This window comes from Narcine bancroftii, chromosome 6 (assembly GCF_036971445.1).
Source record: "Narcine bancroftii isolate sNarBan1 chromosome 6, sNarBan1.hap1, whole genome shotgun sequence".
Classification (NCBI taxonomy): Eukaryota; Metazoa; Chordata; class Chondrichthyes; order Torpediniformes; family Narcinidae; genus Narcine; species Narcine bancroftii.
The window spans coordinates 125406823-125422581 of record NC_091474.1 but is presented as its reverse complement, the minus strand read 5'-3'; the positions used below and the strand labels follow the sequence as shown (position 1 = coordinate 125422581).

The window sequence follows — 15759 nt, the reverse complement described above, 5'->3', positions numbered from 1 at the left end:
CGTTCAAGAGTGCTCACAAATTAGGGAGGTCCCTGACCACTGTGCATGCAACATTTTCCAGTTACTCCCTTTGGGAAAAAGATATAGAAGTTTCACAGCCAGAACCATCAGGGTGAAGGAACACTTTCTTCCCACTGGCAGTTTGAATGCTGAAGGACTTAACACAACTCAACATGATGCTACTGTTTATTTCAACATATGTACATACATCCTGTGTCGATGTGTCATTTTTCTCTATGTGTGCATGTGTGTTTTGCACTGTTCTGCACCACAGACCGGAGAACACTGCTTCGTCAGGTTGAACCGGACGACAAATAAGCCTGATCTTAAACTTGTATTTGGGCGGCATGGGCTTGTGGGCCAGAAGGGCCTGTTACCATGCTTTATGTCTAAATTTTAAAAGTTTAAATTTAAATTTAATTTGTTGAAATGCTGCAGGCAATTTGCACATCGCAAGCACCCATGAACACTAATGCAACAAGATTTCATATCCAAAGTACAGAGTACCTATGGATAGATGTTAAAATTCTCAAAGATACACTACACTTAAAATCACCAATGCCTGAAGAGGGCGCACAAAATCAGTGAACCGGTGCGGACTTGAAAGGCCAACATGGCCTGTTTCCGCTCCGTAAATGGTTATATGGTTATATAAACCTATTTTTTAGAGTGATGTTTCAAGTGGGATAACTATTAGCCAGTGCTACCTGCATCTAACATGGTGGGATTTTTAACAGCTGACCAAGAGGAGACGTTCAAATATCCCGTGCCTAGCAAGGTGATGCAGCCGTTAAATACTACTGCCTCACAGTTCCAGTTCAATGGTGATGACTGGGCAGAGTTTACATTTTAACTTTTGTGGGTGTTTCAGTTTGCTCCCACATCCCAAGGACCTGCTGGTTGGTGTAAATTGGCTGGTGTAAATAGTCCATTAATAGAGGTTGATGGCAAAGAGAGTCAAAGGATGTTGATGGGCAGGTGTGAGACAGAATAAGTTGGAGAGTGCAGTGAAACCGGGAAAGGACTATTAGGACTTGCTCTCCCAGGAATTGATAGGGATCCGATAAGTTGGTTTGCCTCCTTCTACATGTAGTGGCGTAACCAGGGTATGGCAGGCATGGCCCGTGCCCTGGACGCTACTTGAAGGGGCACCACTTGAAGGGGCGGGGAGAGCTACTCGAAGGGGAAGTGCCACAAAGGGGGGGGGGCACTAATGAAAACCCCCCTCCATCTCGCTCAGCACTGCCGCTGCAAGCAACACACACCTCTTTCTACTATGCTTGGTACATTTGTCCTCCTTCCTCATCCTAGCATTCGATCTCAACTATACAACGCCAAATACAACATGGCGGCCACCAAAGCCAGCTCTGGCGATACCTCCTCATCGCTGCTTAATTTGACGCATTGGCTACCCCTGCCATGGGCACTATTTTGCGTAGATATGCCCCTGTCTCTATGGTAAGAAGTAGGCGAGGCACACCAGGCACACTCAGCCCACCCTATCAGACCCAAAAGTACCTTTCTGAACACAGGGCTCCCTTGGTACTATATTGGACTTTTGACTTCAATTTTGGTGTTCAAGAGTTTAGTCGAGTAACTGGAAATGGCAAGAAAAATTGAAGATGCTGGAACAAAAATGGTTTTAAATTGCTGGAATTACCCAACAGGTTAGGCACCATCAGTGAGGAGTGAAACACAGATACTGCCTGACCTTTTGGGGGCTTCCCAGATTTGCTGATTTTATAGGAAACAAACAGAATGGATAACGTTTGATCAGAACTAAACTGTAAATGGTGTTTCTCTCTTCACACATACTGCCTGGCGTGCGTCCAGCATTTTCAGCATGCAGTAAGATAACACATCTTAAGCCTACAGTCTTTTGCATATGGGCAGACATAGAGCACAGTGACAGGCCCTTGCGGCCCACAAGCCCATGCCATTCACTTGACCTGCAACCCCCAATATGTTTTTGAATGGTGGGAGGAAACTGGAGCACCCAGAGGAAACCCAGAGACATGGGGAGAACATACAAACTCCTTACAGACAGCGCGGGATTCAAATCCCAGTCCCGATTGCTGGCGCTAACAGCACCGTGCTAACCACTAGGCCAACCCTGCCGCTTCCTTACTGAGCTTCACTTCTGCTGATGCAAGACTTGTAATGACCCTGTGTGGTGATACACCACTAGTCTACTGCAGGGGGCGACCACTGTACCTGCAGGAAGATCACTGGAGGACAGACAACACCTGGCCAGCTGTCAATCAGTCGACCTGAATGGACCAAACCCCACCCGGTCAGCTGCCAATCAGCCACCCAGGATATAAGCCACATCTGGCCCCCCTCGAGGTCAGTCATTTGGGAGCAGGGCACAGCTAGCCACAGCAGAGACTTTAAGCTGAATAAAGCCTGTTGTTCAGTCTTTGAATCTTGTGTCTGTTTACTGTCACTACAGTGCATCACACCCTGCATTATGCAGATCTCTCTCACTCTCTCTTTGAGGGCAAGCTGGAATTCATTTAATTCTATGGAACTGCATTCACAAAACTCTATCTTTGCACATCATCTAAACATACAAACTTTCTATTATGTAAAAATACTAGAGTAATAATGCATTCATTAAATTTTTTTAATGTTCTCATGCTCAGGTTTCACTGCAGTATTTGAAAGATATTTTGCAGCCAACCTGACTAACAGGGTCAATTGTGATCAAAGCCTGAGAGCAAGAATCAGAAAGTGATCACAATTTGACCTCACGGTTAATCAAGTTAATAGGCTGATTTATTCATTTCTCAAAATATATTTGAGAAGTAAGTTTGCAGATGACACGAAGATTATTATCAGTGTGTAGTCTTACGCTCTAGAGCACACTTGTCAAACTCTGGCCCGCGGGCCAAATTTGGCCCGCAAGATCATTTCAAAAATGTATTAGAGGTGGCCCGCCCTGCAGCGAGAGCCGATGCTGTTTTTTGGTCATGTCACCCCCACCATCCTCCCCCTTCATTGCACATCCTTCCCCATTGTAACACGAGAAATTGTAACACGAGAAGTCTGTCGATGACATCAGCCAGCAAGCCAGTTGGAAGGCTCCCCGCACAACCAGTCACTTCTCCCACCTGTCGAGCGGTGTGGCGGATTGGCGAGCGCCTGTGATTTCCTGTCGGCACGACGGGCATGGCAGGCTGCGCATGGCCCCCGGGCAGCGCAAGCCCCGCGCGACTGGCACCGGACGGCCGTTCCACAGCGCGAGCGCACTTCTCCCGGTCGCCACGGCCTTCAGCGCTTGCACCCGCGCGGACCCCAGGGACAGCTGGTTCAGCCCTGCTCGTGAAGAGAGAGATGGTGGCTGTCCGCAAAGGCTGATCGGCAGCGCGCTGGGCCTGAGTGGGTGGGTAAGCAGGGGTGGGCAGAGGGTGTAGGTGAGGAGTAATGGGCAGGGGAAGTTATGGTGGTGCGAGGGGCAGTTAGAGGGAGGGATGAGTAGAAGGAGGGATGGATAGGGAAGAGGTAAAAGGGGAGGGGCAGGGCAAGTAGGGGAGGGGTGATTAGAGGGTGAGAGACGGGTAGAGGGAGGAACAGGTTGAGGGGAGAGGCAGTAGAGGGGCATGTATAGGATGGGGTGGGTAGAGACAGAGCGAGTGGAGTGAGGGGTGAGTAGAGGTTGGGTAAAGGACTGGTCAGGTAGAGGGATGGTGGGTCGAGGGTGAATAGAGGCCTAGAGCCTGAGGAGTGAGCAGGAAATGCTGAGTCCTGATGCAGGCCAAAATGGACACAGCCTGTGAATGCTGACTACATCTCCACAGGGACCAAATATGTTTCCCTCAGGTCAAGCAAAGGGTGAACTTGAGCTACCTACTCCTGACCTGTAACATTATCCTCCTAAAGTTATATCCTAAAGTTTAACATTACATATGTTGAAAGAAGAGAAAACATGCAGATGTTGTTGAAAATTTTCAATAAATATTTAGTTCGGCCCTCGACTTAGTCCAAGTTTTTAATTTTGGCCCTCCGTGAATTTGAGTTTGACACCCCTGCTCTAGAGTGATACCAAAATGTAGCTGAAGATGTAGCAGGTGGAGTTGTAATCCAGATAAATGTGATGAGTTCAGGACATAAACTAAGAATGATATTTTTCGAGAGAGTATTAAAGTACAGAATGACCTCCATGTACAAGTGCATTGATCGTTGAAGGTGGCAACACATGGAGAGAACATGACTAAAATGCCATATTTTTATTTTTTAGTGAACTCAAGAGCAGTGAAATTATACTCCAACATAAAAAAATATTGGAGAGCCCTCAGCTGGAGTACTGTGCACCATTTTGATCACCACAACATATGAAGGATATGATAAAGCTAGAGAGGAGGTTCTTCAGGATGTTCATGGAAGTTCTGTTAGGAGGAGATACTGGGAAGGCTGGGTCCATTAGTCCTAGAGGTGGAAAATCCCATGATGTGGTGCGAGAGTAACAACACGAGTCTCAACGTGGACAAGCTGAAGGAGATGATCGTGGACTTCAGGAGAACCAGGAACGACCACACTCCACTACACATCAACAACTCTGTAGTGGAGAGAGTGGAGACCACCAAGTTCCTTGGAGTTCACTTAAACAGTGACCTATCATGGATATTCAACTTGTCAGGAAGGTGCAACAGTGACTGCACTTCCTGAGAAGATTGAAGTGGGCAAGGCCACCGGCCACCATGATGTCAACCTTCTATAGGAGTTCTACTGAGAGCGTCATGGCCAGTTACATCATAGTGTGGTAAGATTGCTGCAAAGAAATGGAACAGAGGTGGTAAAGAGGATTACTGGAGTCTCCCTTCCCCACATCGACATGATCTATCAGGATTGTTGTCTGAAGAGGGCACGCTTGAGGACCCCTACTGCCTTGCACACAGCATCTTTCAGCTACTTATGTCAGGAATGAGATACAGGAGTATCAGAGCCAGCACCACCAGGCTGAGAAACCGTTTCTTCCTACAGGCAGTGAGAATGTTAAACGACCACAGGAACTGTTTAGATTTCAGATATATTGTCAGAGTGCATACATGGCATCATATACAACCCTGAGAATCTTTATCCTGCAGGCAAGGTAGAATGACCATTTATTGGTAATGCAAAAAAAAACTGTACACAATGTACGGATGTAAACAAATAAACAAATGTAAACAATTGCCTGTGCAATACAGAGAGAAAGAAAACAAACTCACTCTAACCATCTGAAACGCTCATATTTCTATCAAAATATTTATATATTTATTTGTATATATGGAGACTTGTCCTGCATACATATTTGCCGATGATATCATGGTATAAAGAAAACTGATGTGTCAGCATATAGGATGGAGATTGAAAACTTGGCCAAATGGTGGACCAACAACAACCTTCCACTCAATGTCATTAAAACAAAGAGATGATTGTTGACCTCAGGAAGAGAAAATCAGAGGTAAATGATCCAGTGATAATTGGGGGATCAGAGATAGAGAGGGTGAGACTATTTAAGTTCTTCGGAATTACTATCTGAGGTGGAGGTATGAAATGAGCTGCCAGCAGGCTCAATTTTGACATTTAATAAGAATTTGGACAGGTACATGGATGGGAGAGGAATGGAGGGCTATGGAGTGGGTGCAGATCAGTGGGACTAGGCAGAAAAAAATGGTTCAACACAGACAAGAAGGGCCAAAGGGGTCTGTTTCTGTGCTGTAATGTTCTATGGTTCTTTAGTTCTTTCCTGGACCCATTACACCAATGAAATCGTGAAGAAAGCATGTCAACTCCTCTACTTCCTCAGGAGTATGTGGAGGTTTGTTACAACATGAGAAATCCTGGCAAATTTGTGCAAATGTGTGGTGGAAAATGTGCTGACCAGCTGTATCACAGTCTGGTGTGGGGACACCAATACCCTTTAGCATAAAGTGCTCCAAAAGGTAGTGGACACAGCCCAGGACATCACAGGCAAAACCCTTCCCACAAATGAGAATATCTACAGGGAACGCTGCAGTCGGAGAGCAGCAGTAATCATCAAGGATCCACACCACCAAGCACACGCTCTTATCTTACTGCTGCCATCAGGAAAGAGGTATAGGTGCCACAAGACTTGGACCATCAGGTTCAGACACAGCTGCCTCCCCTCCACCATCAGACTCCTCAATGACAAACTCCATCAGGGGCCCATTTAAGGACTGTTACTTGTGCAATTTATTGTGTTTTTTAAAAATTCTCTCTGTATTGCAGTTATTTGGTTTACATTCGCTATCTGTTTACAGTTCTTTATTTGTTTACATGTGTACATTGTGAAGTTTTTTTTGCACTATCAATCAGTGGACATTCTGCCTCACCCACTCGAAAAAGAATCTCAGGGATGTATGTGATGTCATGTATGTACTCTGACAACAAATCTGAAATCTGAAATGTGACAAGGCTTTTACTGTTAATTCCAGAAGAACCTTTCTTGTCCTCCTAATCTCTCTTTGCCCTCTTATTTCCTTTTCACATCTTCAGTCCTTGTTCTCCTGCATGGCCAATTCACGACCACTGAGTGGTCCATTGCCTTGTCATTATTTATTTCCATCTTCATCCGAGGAGCTCAGCTTTGATGATCCTCCCTCCTCCCCATGCATCTAAACTGTGATGGGATCATCTCTGCCTTAAAGGCCATCCTTTGCTCTGTTACATTTGCCGCCAGTCTTTTGACTCCATTTTATCTGGGCTAGGTTGTCTACTCAACTGTGCACCTGTGGATTAGGAGCAAAGTAAGGTATTCATCCCTTTGAAACTGCTCCACTGTTCAGTTGGATCATGGCTAATCTGTATGTACTCATAGCTCTACAATCCTGACCATCTCTCGTGAACCTTTCACCCCTTGCTCATCAAGTATGTCCACATTAAAAATATGAAGACTTTGCCTCCATCTCCCTTTGAAGAAGAGAGTTCCGAAGACTCATGACCTTTAGAATGAAAAATAAATCACCCCTCCATCTGAAATGGATAACTTCTTAATTTTTAAACAGTGACCCCCAATGCTAGATTGTCCCACAAGAGTGTTTGTCAAAACACCTCAGGATATTATGTGACCATGTTACGCCATTGCTAGTTAAGTATGCGTTCTTTTATCTTGAATTGATTCTTGTCTTTATTCATAACCCATATTATGATTATGATGGAGTCAGTTTCCAGAGTGGGAATCGAAGCTTGGAAATATGAGTTAAACCCCAGTGTCATGGTCAGGCTAGCTGAAAGATCAAGCGTTTTATTACATTACATTGCTCATGAAGAAAGACTTGCATTTCGCTAGAATCCTTCAGCAGCTTGAGATATTCTGAGCACTTTACAGCTATGAAAATAATTTTCAAGTGGAGTAAGACTGTGAGTGAAAGACAGGAACCAAATCACAGTGAAGTTCCACAAACTTGACATAGGTTGGCACAACATTCTGGGCCGGAGGGCCAGTTCTGTGCTATAATGTTCTATGTCCTAAACAGTTTCACCCCTTAAATAACACAGAGACATCTGACCCTAATCCCAAACTAGAGGCTCCAGGGAACGCAGGATCAACAACCGCACCCAGGGTGCTCCTGACAATGGGCCACTAGCGCTCTTTGTAGACCCCACACCCATCTCCCAGACCTGCCTCTTTCTCAGGAGGCTTCGACTTACCGATAACACAGAAAGGCTTCCGCACAAAGCGAATGCGCCCCATCCACCCACGATACCGACAGCAACAGCCTGCGGCCCAGATACGGATGACGAATTCCAACCCGAACACCACGATCATCACGAACTCCTGTGGCGGGGAGAGAAAGAGAAGCGTGTTGCACTGCACTGCCGACCTCATAGACAACAATCATGCGGCAAGAGTGGAGCAATGATCATTCAAAACAATCATTCAATGTAATATAAACAAAGCTCTCCCTGAACATTATTTTCTCTGGAAAGGGGAAGACTGTGGAGTGGCTTGATAGATTTCTTCAAAATTCTGAAGAGCTTTCACTGGTTGGAAGTAGAGAAAGTGTTTCCACTATTCCTCTCTCTGTCCTAAAAATTCAAGCTGTGGTTGAGGTCTCACCTTCACCTTCTTTCTCTCCATCTTAAACAGTTCTGAGCTCGACATAACGTTGAGGGTTTTTTCCCCACCACCTCTGCTTCAGTGCCCATTTCTTTGGCCAGGTATCGTCACATCAGACTGTAACTCTATCTCTCATCTTTAGAATTTGCAGCACATTGGACCCCTCTCCTCTTACCCTCTCTGGATCTTTTCATCATTTAGTGTCTCAAGTTTTCCACTGCCCCTACTTGTTCTAACCTAACTTCCTCTGAACATGCGGAGCTCCATTCACTAAGGACCATCGCTAACATTGCCATCAGTTGTGCTGATCAGGGAGATAATTGCCAGTTTCTTCTCATACTCTGAACCTCAATTCCACCATGGAAAACTATCTCCCAGGAGATCATCCCTCCAAAGTTTCTTGCCTTCAACCACATGGCCTGCTTCTAGCTCCTGGGCAAGGTCCTCTAGTGGATCATTTCCAGCCTTTTCTATGTCCACATTACTTACTTACTTCAAACTTTGACTTCATTCCATCTCCTCTTGTCCAGTCTCTTCCCATTTATATCCGTAACACCATTGATGCCTCCCTACATTGAGTTATCAGATTCCACCTGGATTACCGGTATGTTTACTCTGGGCATCTAATCTCTAACACATCCATTCAACACTTTGATTCCTCCTTGAATAAGGCCACTCTTCCATTCCTGTTCTCAAAACGACCAACTGTGCCTTCAAATCCAATCACAATCTCCAATTCATTTTCTTTCATTGATGTCACCACATGGTGGATCACTCTGTTACTGCTGCAGTTTTCAAATCCCTGTCCTAACCTCCCCTTACCACATTTGGATGAGAATGCTCCCACCTGGTTCATTCTTTCACCTCCACAAACACCCACTCCCATTCTCAAGGCACCTACCGATACCACTGCATGTGATGAGGCAGTTGCCCTGCCCACCATCCAGGGACTCAGGCACTCCTCCCAGCTCTGGCGACAATTCACTGGATCCTCTACTCTCACGTACTCTGTCGGATGTTCATAATGTGCTCTACTTGGCAAGGGAGAAATCAAATGCAGATTGGGTGAATGCTTTGCAACACACCTCAGTTCAGTCCTCAACGTCACCCTGACCTTCCTGCTGCCCTTAACTGATCTCTTGGAGTGTTCGAGTGAAACCCAGCAAAAGGATATTTTATTATCATTTGTTGTATTTATTGCCTTTTTTAAATTAAAATTATATTATTATAGTTGTATTTTTTTAGCTGTTTTTAAAATGAGGAACCTCTTCAGATGAATTTCAATGCGTGTGTATATTGTACAATGTCCATGACAAGAAAGACGATAATTATCATCATCAAGAGTTTCTTCTTCCCAAGAGAGACTTCACATTCAGGACTCAACACTGAACCCAATTCTAAATTCTACATTTAGACATACGGCCCACGAAATGACCAGTCTTTCCCAGTCTGGCTAATCCAAATGAGGAGAGAAATAGCTGCAGTGTTTTGCAGTCTCCACAATTGCTGCCTTTCTCCAGTAATCTCTGAATATTCCTGCTCTTTTGCATCTGCATTATATTGCACCTACAGTTCCAGCATTTTTCTTCTGTCTCTTTAGTCTTCATTCAGCTTGTTGTATTTGCATCTCATTCAGACAGACCAGGCCCTTTCTCATCGCCCTCTTTCAGCCAGCACTACCACCACTTGACTTCCTTGGTCACCAATCTATCACAGACCTTCCTTTTGTTCCTTCCACTCCTCCTCCATTTCTACAAAAGTGAAGCAGATATGCTTTCTATCATTTCACAGGTCTGAAACATGAAGACTCCGTTCCTCACCTCATACCTTAGATCCAGTCTGACCTGCTTTGACTTTGAGCTTCTGTTTTAGACAATCAGCACAGTAACAGGTCCCTTCGGGCCACGAGCCGGTACTGCCCAATGACACCCAATTGACTACAAACCCCGGTACGTTTTTTGAACAATGGGAGGAAACTGGTGCCCCCTGGGAAAACATGCAGACATGGAGAGAACGCACAAACTCCTTACAGACAGCGCGGGATTCAAACCTTGGTCCAATTGCTGGCGCTGTAACAATGTGGTGCTAACCGTGCCAACCCTTTATTTTGCATTTCCAACAACTGCAACTTTTGTTGTTTTTTTTCATTTACATGACCAAAAGTGAGAGACCGAGGGGTGAGGTTGCTATGGAAGTTGGAGAAAGAAATGTGACACAGCAATTTCTTGCTCTTTGTGAGGTGGAGAATGCTGTGAGATTTCAAGTATTCTCTTCTCCAGTAGACAAAGACCATTCTCCATGTTATCAATACCAGCACCATTTTATCCCTAGGGAAGCTTGTTTTCCACCATCATAGTTAATTTAGAGTCGCGCCAACCAGGAAACAATGAGTTAACTCTGTGAATGACTGTAGACAGGAGGTGAAAGGGATAAAAGTTCCATTATTGTCATGTAATACTACATTTAGAATGTAACATGCACGAAATTCTTTAACTTTTGTCCATTGTAAGGCAGACAGAGTCGCCACTTTGTCCAGCGCCCCTCACAGAAACCTACAGCACCTGGTGTTCCTAGGCAGTTTCCCCTCCAAGTACTGACCAGGCCTGGGCCTGCTTAGCTTCCGAGATCAGACAATCTTATGCGTATTCAGGGTATTAGGCTTTTGAAAGCAGAGACCCATTGGGAGGATAAGGACCAAACTTGAATAAACAGATAAGTACATTCAGCAAATTAGTGGTATGAGTTTAACTAAATAATCTGAAGGTAAAAAGTGGAGGCTAGAAATGGTGAGCTCTGTCTTCAAGTGTATTGGATATAGCAAAGACTTGGGGGTCCAGAAATACAACAGGCGACTGTTGAAGACTTGTACATGCCAGATCTCTGGCCAAGCTGTCCCAGTACAAGACTTCTGTTTACACCAAATGTGGAATACATACACATGCTGGAGAAACTCAGCAGGTCACACAGCATCCATAGGAAGTATCATTTCAGATACCCTTTGCTTCCTACGGATGGTGCATGACCTGCTGAGTTTCTCCAGCATATTTGTGATTTGTACTCGACCCCATTTCTGCAAACTTTCTTGTTTAACTCCATTTAATTCCACTTGGTTTAGAATGAAAGGGGAAAAATTTAGGGGGAACATGCGGGGGAACTTCTTCACACAGAGAATGGTAGGAGTGTGGAATGAGCTGCCAGCTGAGGTGGTGAATGAAGGCTCAATTTTAACATACAAGAAGAATTTAGGCAGGCACATGGATGGGAGAGGTATGGAGGGCTGGGCGCAAGTCATTGGGATTAGGCAAAAAAAAAATGGTTTGGCAAAATCTAGAAGGGATTAATGGGGATGTTTCTGTCCTGTAATGTTCTATGGTTCTATTCACATTGGGTCCCACTCATAAAAAAACAGGTGTGACCAGTTACTGCCCCAAGTCTTATATCATTGATCTATTTGTTCTGGTTTCAGCTAAGATCTAGGCCCACTGCAGTTCACCTATCATCACAAACGCTCCATGGGAGATGCAATATCAATGGCTCTCCACTCACCTCGAAAACAGCAATTCATACATACATCTGTTCTTCATGGACTACTGCTCAGCCTTCAAAACCATTATTCCCTCAGTGCTGGTCAAGTAGCTACAAACTCTAGGCTTCTGTACTCCCCTCAGCAACTGGATCCTTGACTTTCTCATCAGAAGACCACAGTCAGTATGAATTGGGAACAATGTTTTCTCCTGATTATTAACACAGACGCATCCCAAGGATGCTTGCTAAGCCCACTGTTCTACTCATTATACACCCACGACTGTGTGGCCAGGCACAATTCCAATGCTATCTACAAATTTGCCACTGACATCATAGTTGTTGGCAGAATCACAAATGGCAATGAGGAAGCGTGTGGAGGGAGATAGCTCATTGAATGGGGTAACAACAACAACCTTGTGGTCAATGTTGGCAAAACCAAGGAGATGTTGTGGACTTCAGGAGGAAGTCAGGGGAACACGACACAGTCCTCATCAAGGGATCAGTAGTGGAGAGGGTCAAGAACTTCAAATTTCTGGGTGTCAACATCTCTGAGGATCTGTCCTGGAGCCTCCATTTTGATACAATCACAAAGAAGGCCCGCCAGTGGCTATACTTTGTGAGGTGTCTGAGGAGATTCGATATATCACCGAAAACTCTTGTAAACTTCTACAGGTGTACCATAGAGACTATTCTGGCTGGTTGCATCACTGCCTGGTATGGAGGTGCCAACTCTCAGGATACAAATAAACTCTAAATGCTTTTTTAAAATCGGCCTGCGACATCACAGGCACCAGACTTCACTCCATTGAGGACACCTACATGAGGTGGTGTCTTAAAAAAACAGCCTTTATCCTCAAAGACCCCCAACACCCAGGCCACACCCTCTTCACTCTGCTTCCATTGGGAAAAAGGTACAGGAGCCTAAAGACGAGCACTCAGCGGCACCAGGACAGCTTCTTCCCCGCTGCCATCTGTTTCCTGAATAATCAATGAACCAAAGACACGGCCTCACTTTTCGACAACTATAATTGTTCTTATTATGTTTTTTTTTACAGTAATGTTGTTAGATGGTTATAATATGAATGTTTACACTAAGATGTTGCTGCAAAACACCGAATTTCATGACTTGTTCATGACAATAAATCCTGACTCTGGTGTAAAATTCATTGTTGGTACCTAAGACAGGAGGGAGGGCTTCAGGGTTCTGGATCATTGGGCTCTTTTCCAGGAAAGGTGGGACCTATTCTGGCCTGCATCTGAACTGGAGGGGGACTAATATCCTTGTGGGAGTGTTTGCTACTGTTTTTTCTGGGGGAGGGGGAAGTTTAAACTAGATTTGCAGGGGGAGGGGAACCAGAGAGACAGAGCAGATAGAGGAATGGAGGAGGAAAAAGATGATGCGAAGAGTGCATGTTATATCACAAACCAAAGGGTTGTACGTGGTGGAAATGTTCTCAGGTGCGTCCATTTCAATGCAAGTTGTATGAGCTTTGAGCGTGGATCGGCACGTGGAATTATGAGATTGTGGCCATTAATAAAACTTGGTTGCAGGAGGGGCAGGACTGGCAGCTCAATTTTTTGGGCTTCCATTACATGAGATGTGATAGAATGGGGGGGATGAAAGGGGGAGAAGTGGCATGACTCATCAGGGAAGATATTAAAGTTGTGCTCAGGCAGGACAGGCCAGAGGGCTTGTCTACTGAGGCTATATGGGTGGAGCTGAGGGAAGGGAAAGGTATGAGCACACACATGGGAGTGTATTATAGACCACCTAGTAGTCACTGAGAATTGGAGGAGCAAACCTGTAGAGAGATAGCAGGCAGCTACAGGAAACGTAAATTCGATAGAGTAGGAGATTTTAACTTTGTGCATATTGACTAGGACTCCCATAGTGACTGGGACTCCCATACTCCTATCTCACACCAAGATGGTGGCAGCACCACCATTAGGGGAGTGAGGGAGGGGGGATGCAGCGCTCCTGTTGGGTCCAACCACCTAGTTGACTGCCATTGGCTTGGAACGGCCCATTGAGGGAGCCAATGGGGTTTTTCCTATTTCAAATCCAGCGGCTGCAGGTCTGTGGCCAAGATGGCAGGCCTTTTAATCAGCAGTACCCACTAGGGAGGTGGAGGAGATGACCCGCAGGGATGGTGACCACAGTAAGGGGGGCCTGTGGCTGAGGGGCTAGTGTATGCAGCGAGCTGCTGGACACCTGAGGTGAGGAAACCATGGAAGCTGTGGACTGCTGGAAACTGCTGTCGGGGGATGGTGGAGACTGGCTCGAACTAGCTGGAAGGGTACCAGGCATCGGAATAGGATGCGAGGAAGTGCCGAAGGGTTCTTGACCGTGTCAGAGGGTCAGGTCTGGTGCTCGGATTGCTGATGGTTTGGACTGGACTCTGTGTGGCGAATCTACGGACACTCGGTGACTCTGGGGGGAGACTCTCTTTTGCTTCTCTCTCTCTGACTGTAAGAGGCACTTCAGGCAATTCCTGCTGGTGGGAAATTTATCTGCCTTGTAGCAGGCAAAAAAGAATTTCATGTAATGAGACTGTTTTATTACTATGGTAATAACTTGAATGGTGAATGTAAAAAGGCTAGATGGCTATGAGTTTGTCAAATGTGTTGAGGAAAGTTTTCTAAATTAATTTAAAGAGGCATCAACCAAAGAGATTACTGGATCTCCTATTAGGGAACAAGTCAGGACAGATGACAGAGGGAGGGGAATATTTTGGGACCAGTGATCCTAATGCCATTAGTTTCAAGTTACTGTATTTGATGGTACATAAGACCCACTCTCCCCATTTCTGCAGGAAATATTAAGAATTTTTTTGAGTGTATTTACAGGTAAGCATTTAATGTTATTGAAATATGTAGCTATAGAATAGCAGAAAAAAAACTTGGACAAAACGTGCAACTAGGACCACAGGAAAAATCTTTTTAATAATAATCATGCTGTAATTTACAAGAGAAAACAAAAGCAATTTAAAAAATAAACTCCTGCTGTCAACCCCTTGTCAGTCACACTGCCCCGTTCTCTCCCGGGGAGGTGGGGAGGTGGGGGGAAGCAAGGTGGTGGGATCAGTGTGAGGACTGGTGGCAGGCTGTCAGGGGGAGCGTGGTGATGGGATTGGTGTGGGGGCTGGTGGAGGGCTGTCGGGGGGAGTGTGGTGATGGGATTGCTGTGGGGGCTGGTGGAGGTCTGTCAGGGGGCAGTGGGGTGGTGGAATTGGTGTGGGGGCTGGAGGCAGACTGTCAGTGGGGGAACGGGGTGGTGTGATCAGTGTAGAGGATGTCGGGGGAATGGGTGGTGGGATTGGTGGGGGGGGCTGGTGGTGGGGTGGTGGGATCAGTGTGGGGGCTGCTGGCGGGCTGTCGCAAGGGAACAGGGCGGTGGGATCGGTGCGCAGACTGGTGGTGGGCTGTCAGGAGGGAACAGGCTGGTGGGATCAGTACAGGGACTGACAGCAGGCTGCTGGGAGAAAGCAGAACAGTGGAACCAGTGTGGTGACAGCCCACCACCAGCCCCCACACCGATCCCACCGCCCTGCTCCCCCTCGACAGTCTGCCGTTAGCCCCCAACAAGAGATGGCAGTGATGTTAGTGAGCCATGCAGTGACAATGATCAATGTTGGCATTATTCACCATAATCATCCTAATTTCAACTTCACATATAAGACCCAGGAGATATTTTGAGCCATTTTTTGGGGGGGAAAAAAATGCCATTAAATACAGTAATTATGGAAAAGGATAGGTCTGGGCCTCGGGTTGAGATTCTAATTAGAGCAAGGCCAATTTTGAGGAAAATGAAAATGCATCTAAAATGCTTTCAGGAAGATGTGCAAGGTAAGTGGAGATCCTTCAAGGTGAAATTTTGAGAGTACTGAATTTGTATGTTCCTGTTATGATTAAAGGCAAAGTTAATAGGCAAAGGGAACCTTGATTTTTGAGGGATATCGGGGATCTGGTTAAGAAGAAGGGATGTGTAGCAGATAAAGGCAACATGGAGCAAATGAGGTACTTGAGGCATATAAATATGCAAGAAAAATCTTGAGGAAATTAGTAAGGCTAGAAAAGGACATGAGGTTGCTTTAGCAGACAATGTGAAGGAAAATCCTAAAGGTTTCTACAGGTATATTAAGAGCAAAAGGGACAAAACTGGTCCCCTT

The 15759-nt window shown here is 45.5% G+C and overlaps 1 protein-coding gene across 1 annotated transcript in view; it reads right to left on the bottom strand.

The window, feature by feature from the left end:
• Nucleotides 1-15759, bottom strand: part of LOC138736441 (potassium voltage-gated channel subfamily KQT member 5-like) — a 278988-nt gene that overhangs the window by 69893 nt on the left and 193336 nt on the right. Inside the window, exon 3 of the mRNA XM_069885971.1 lies at nucleotides 7657-7783. Within this exon, the coding sequence (XP_069742072.1) occupies nucleotides 7657-7783 (127 nt within the window). The remainder of the gene's footprint in view (nucleotides 1-7656; nucleotides 7784-15759) is intronic.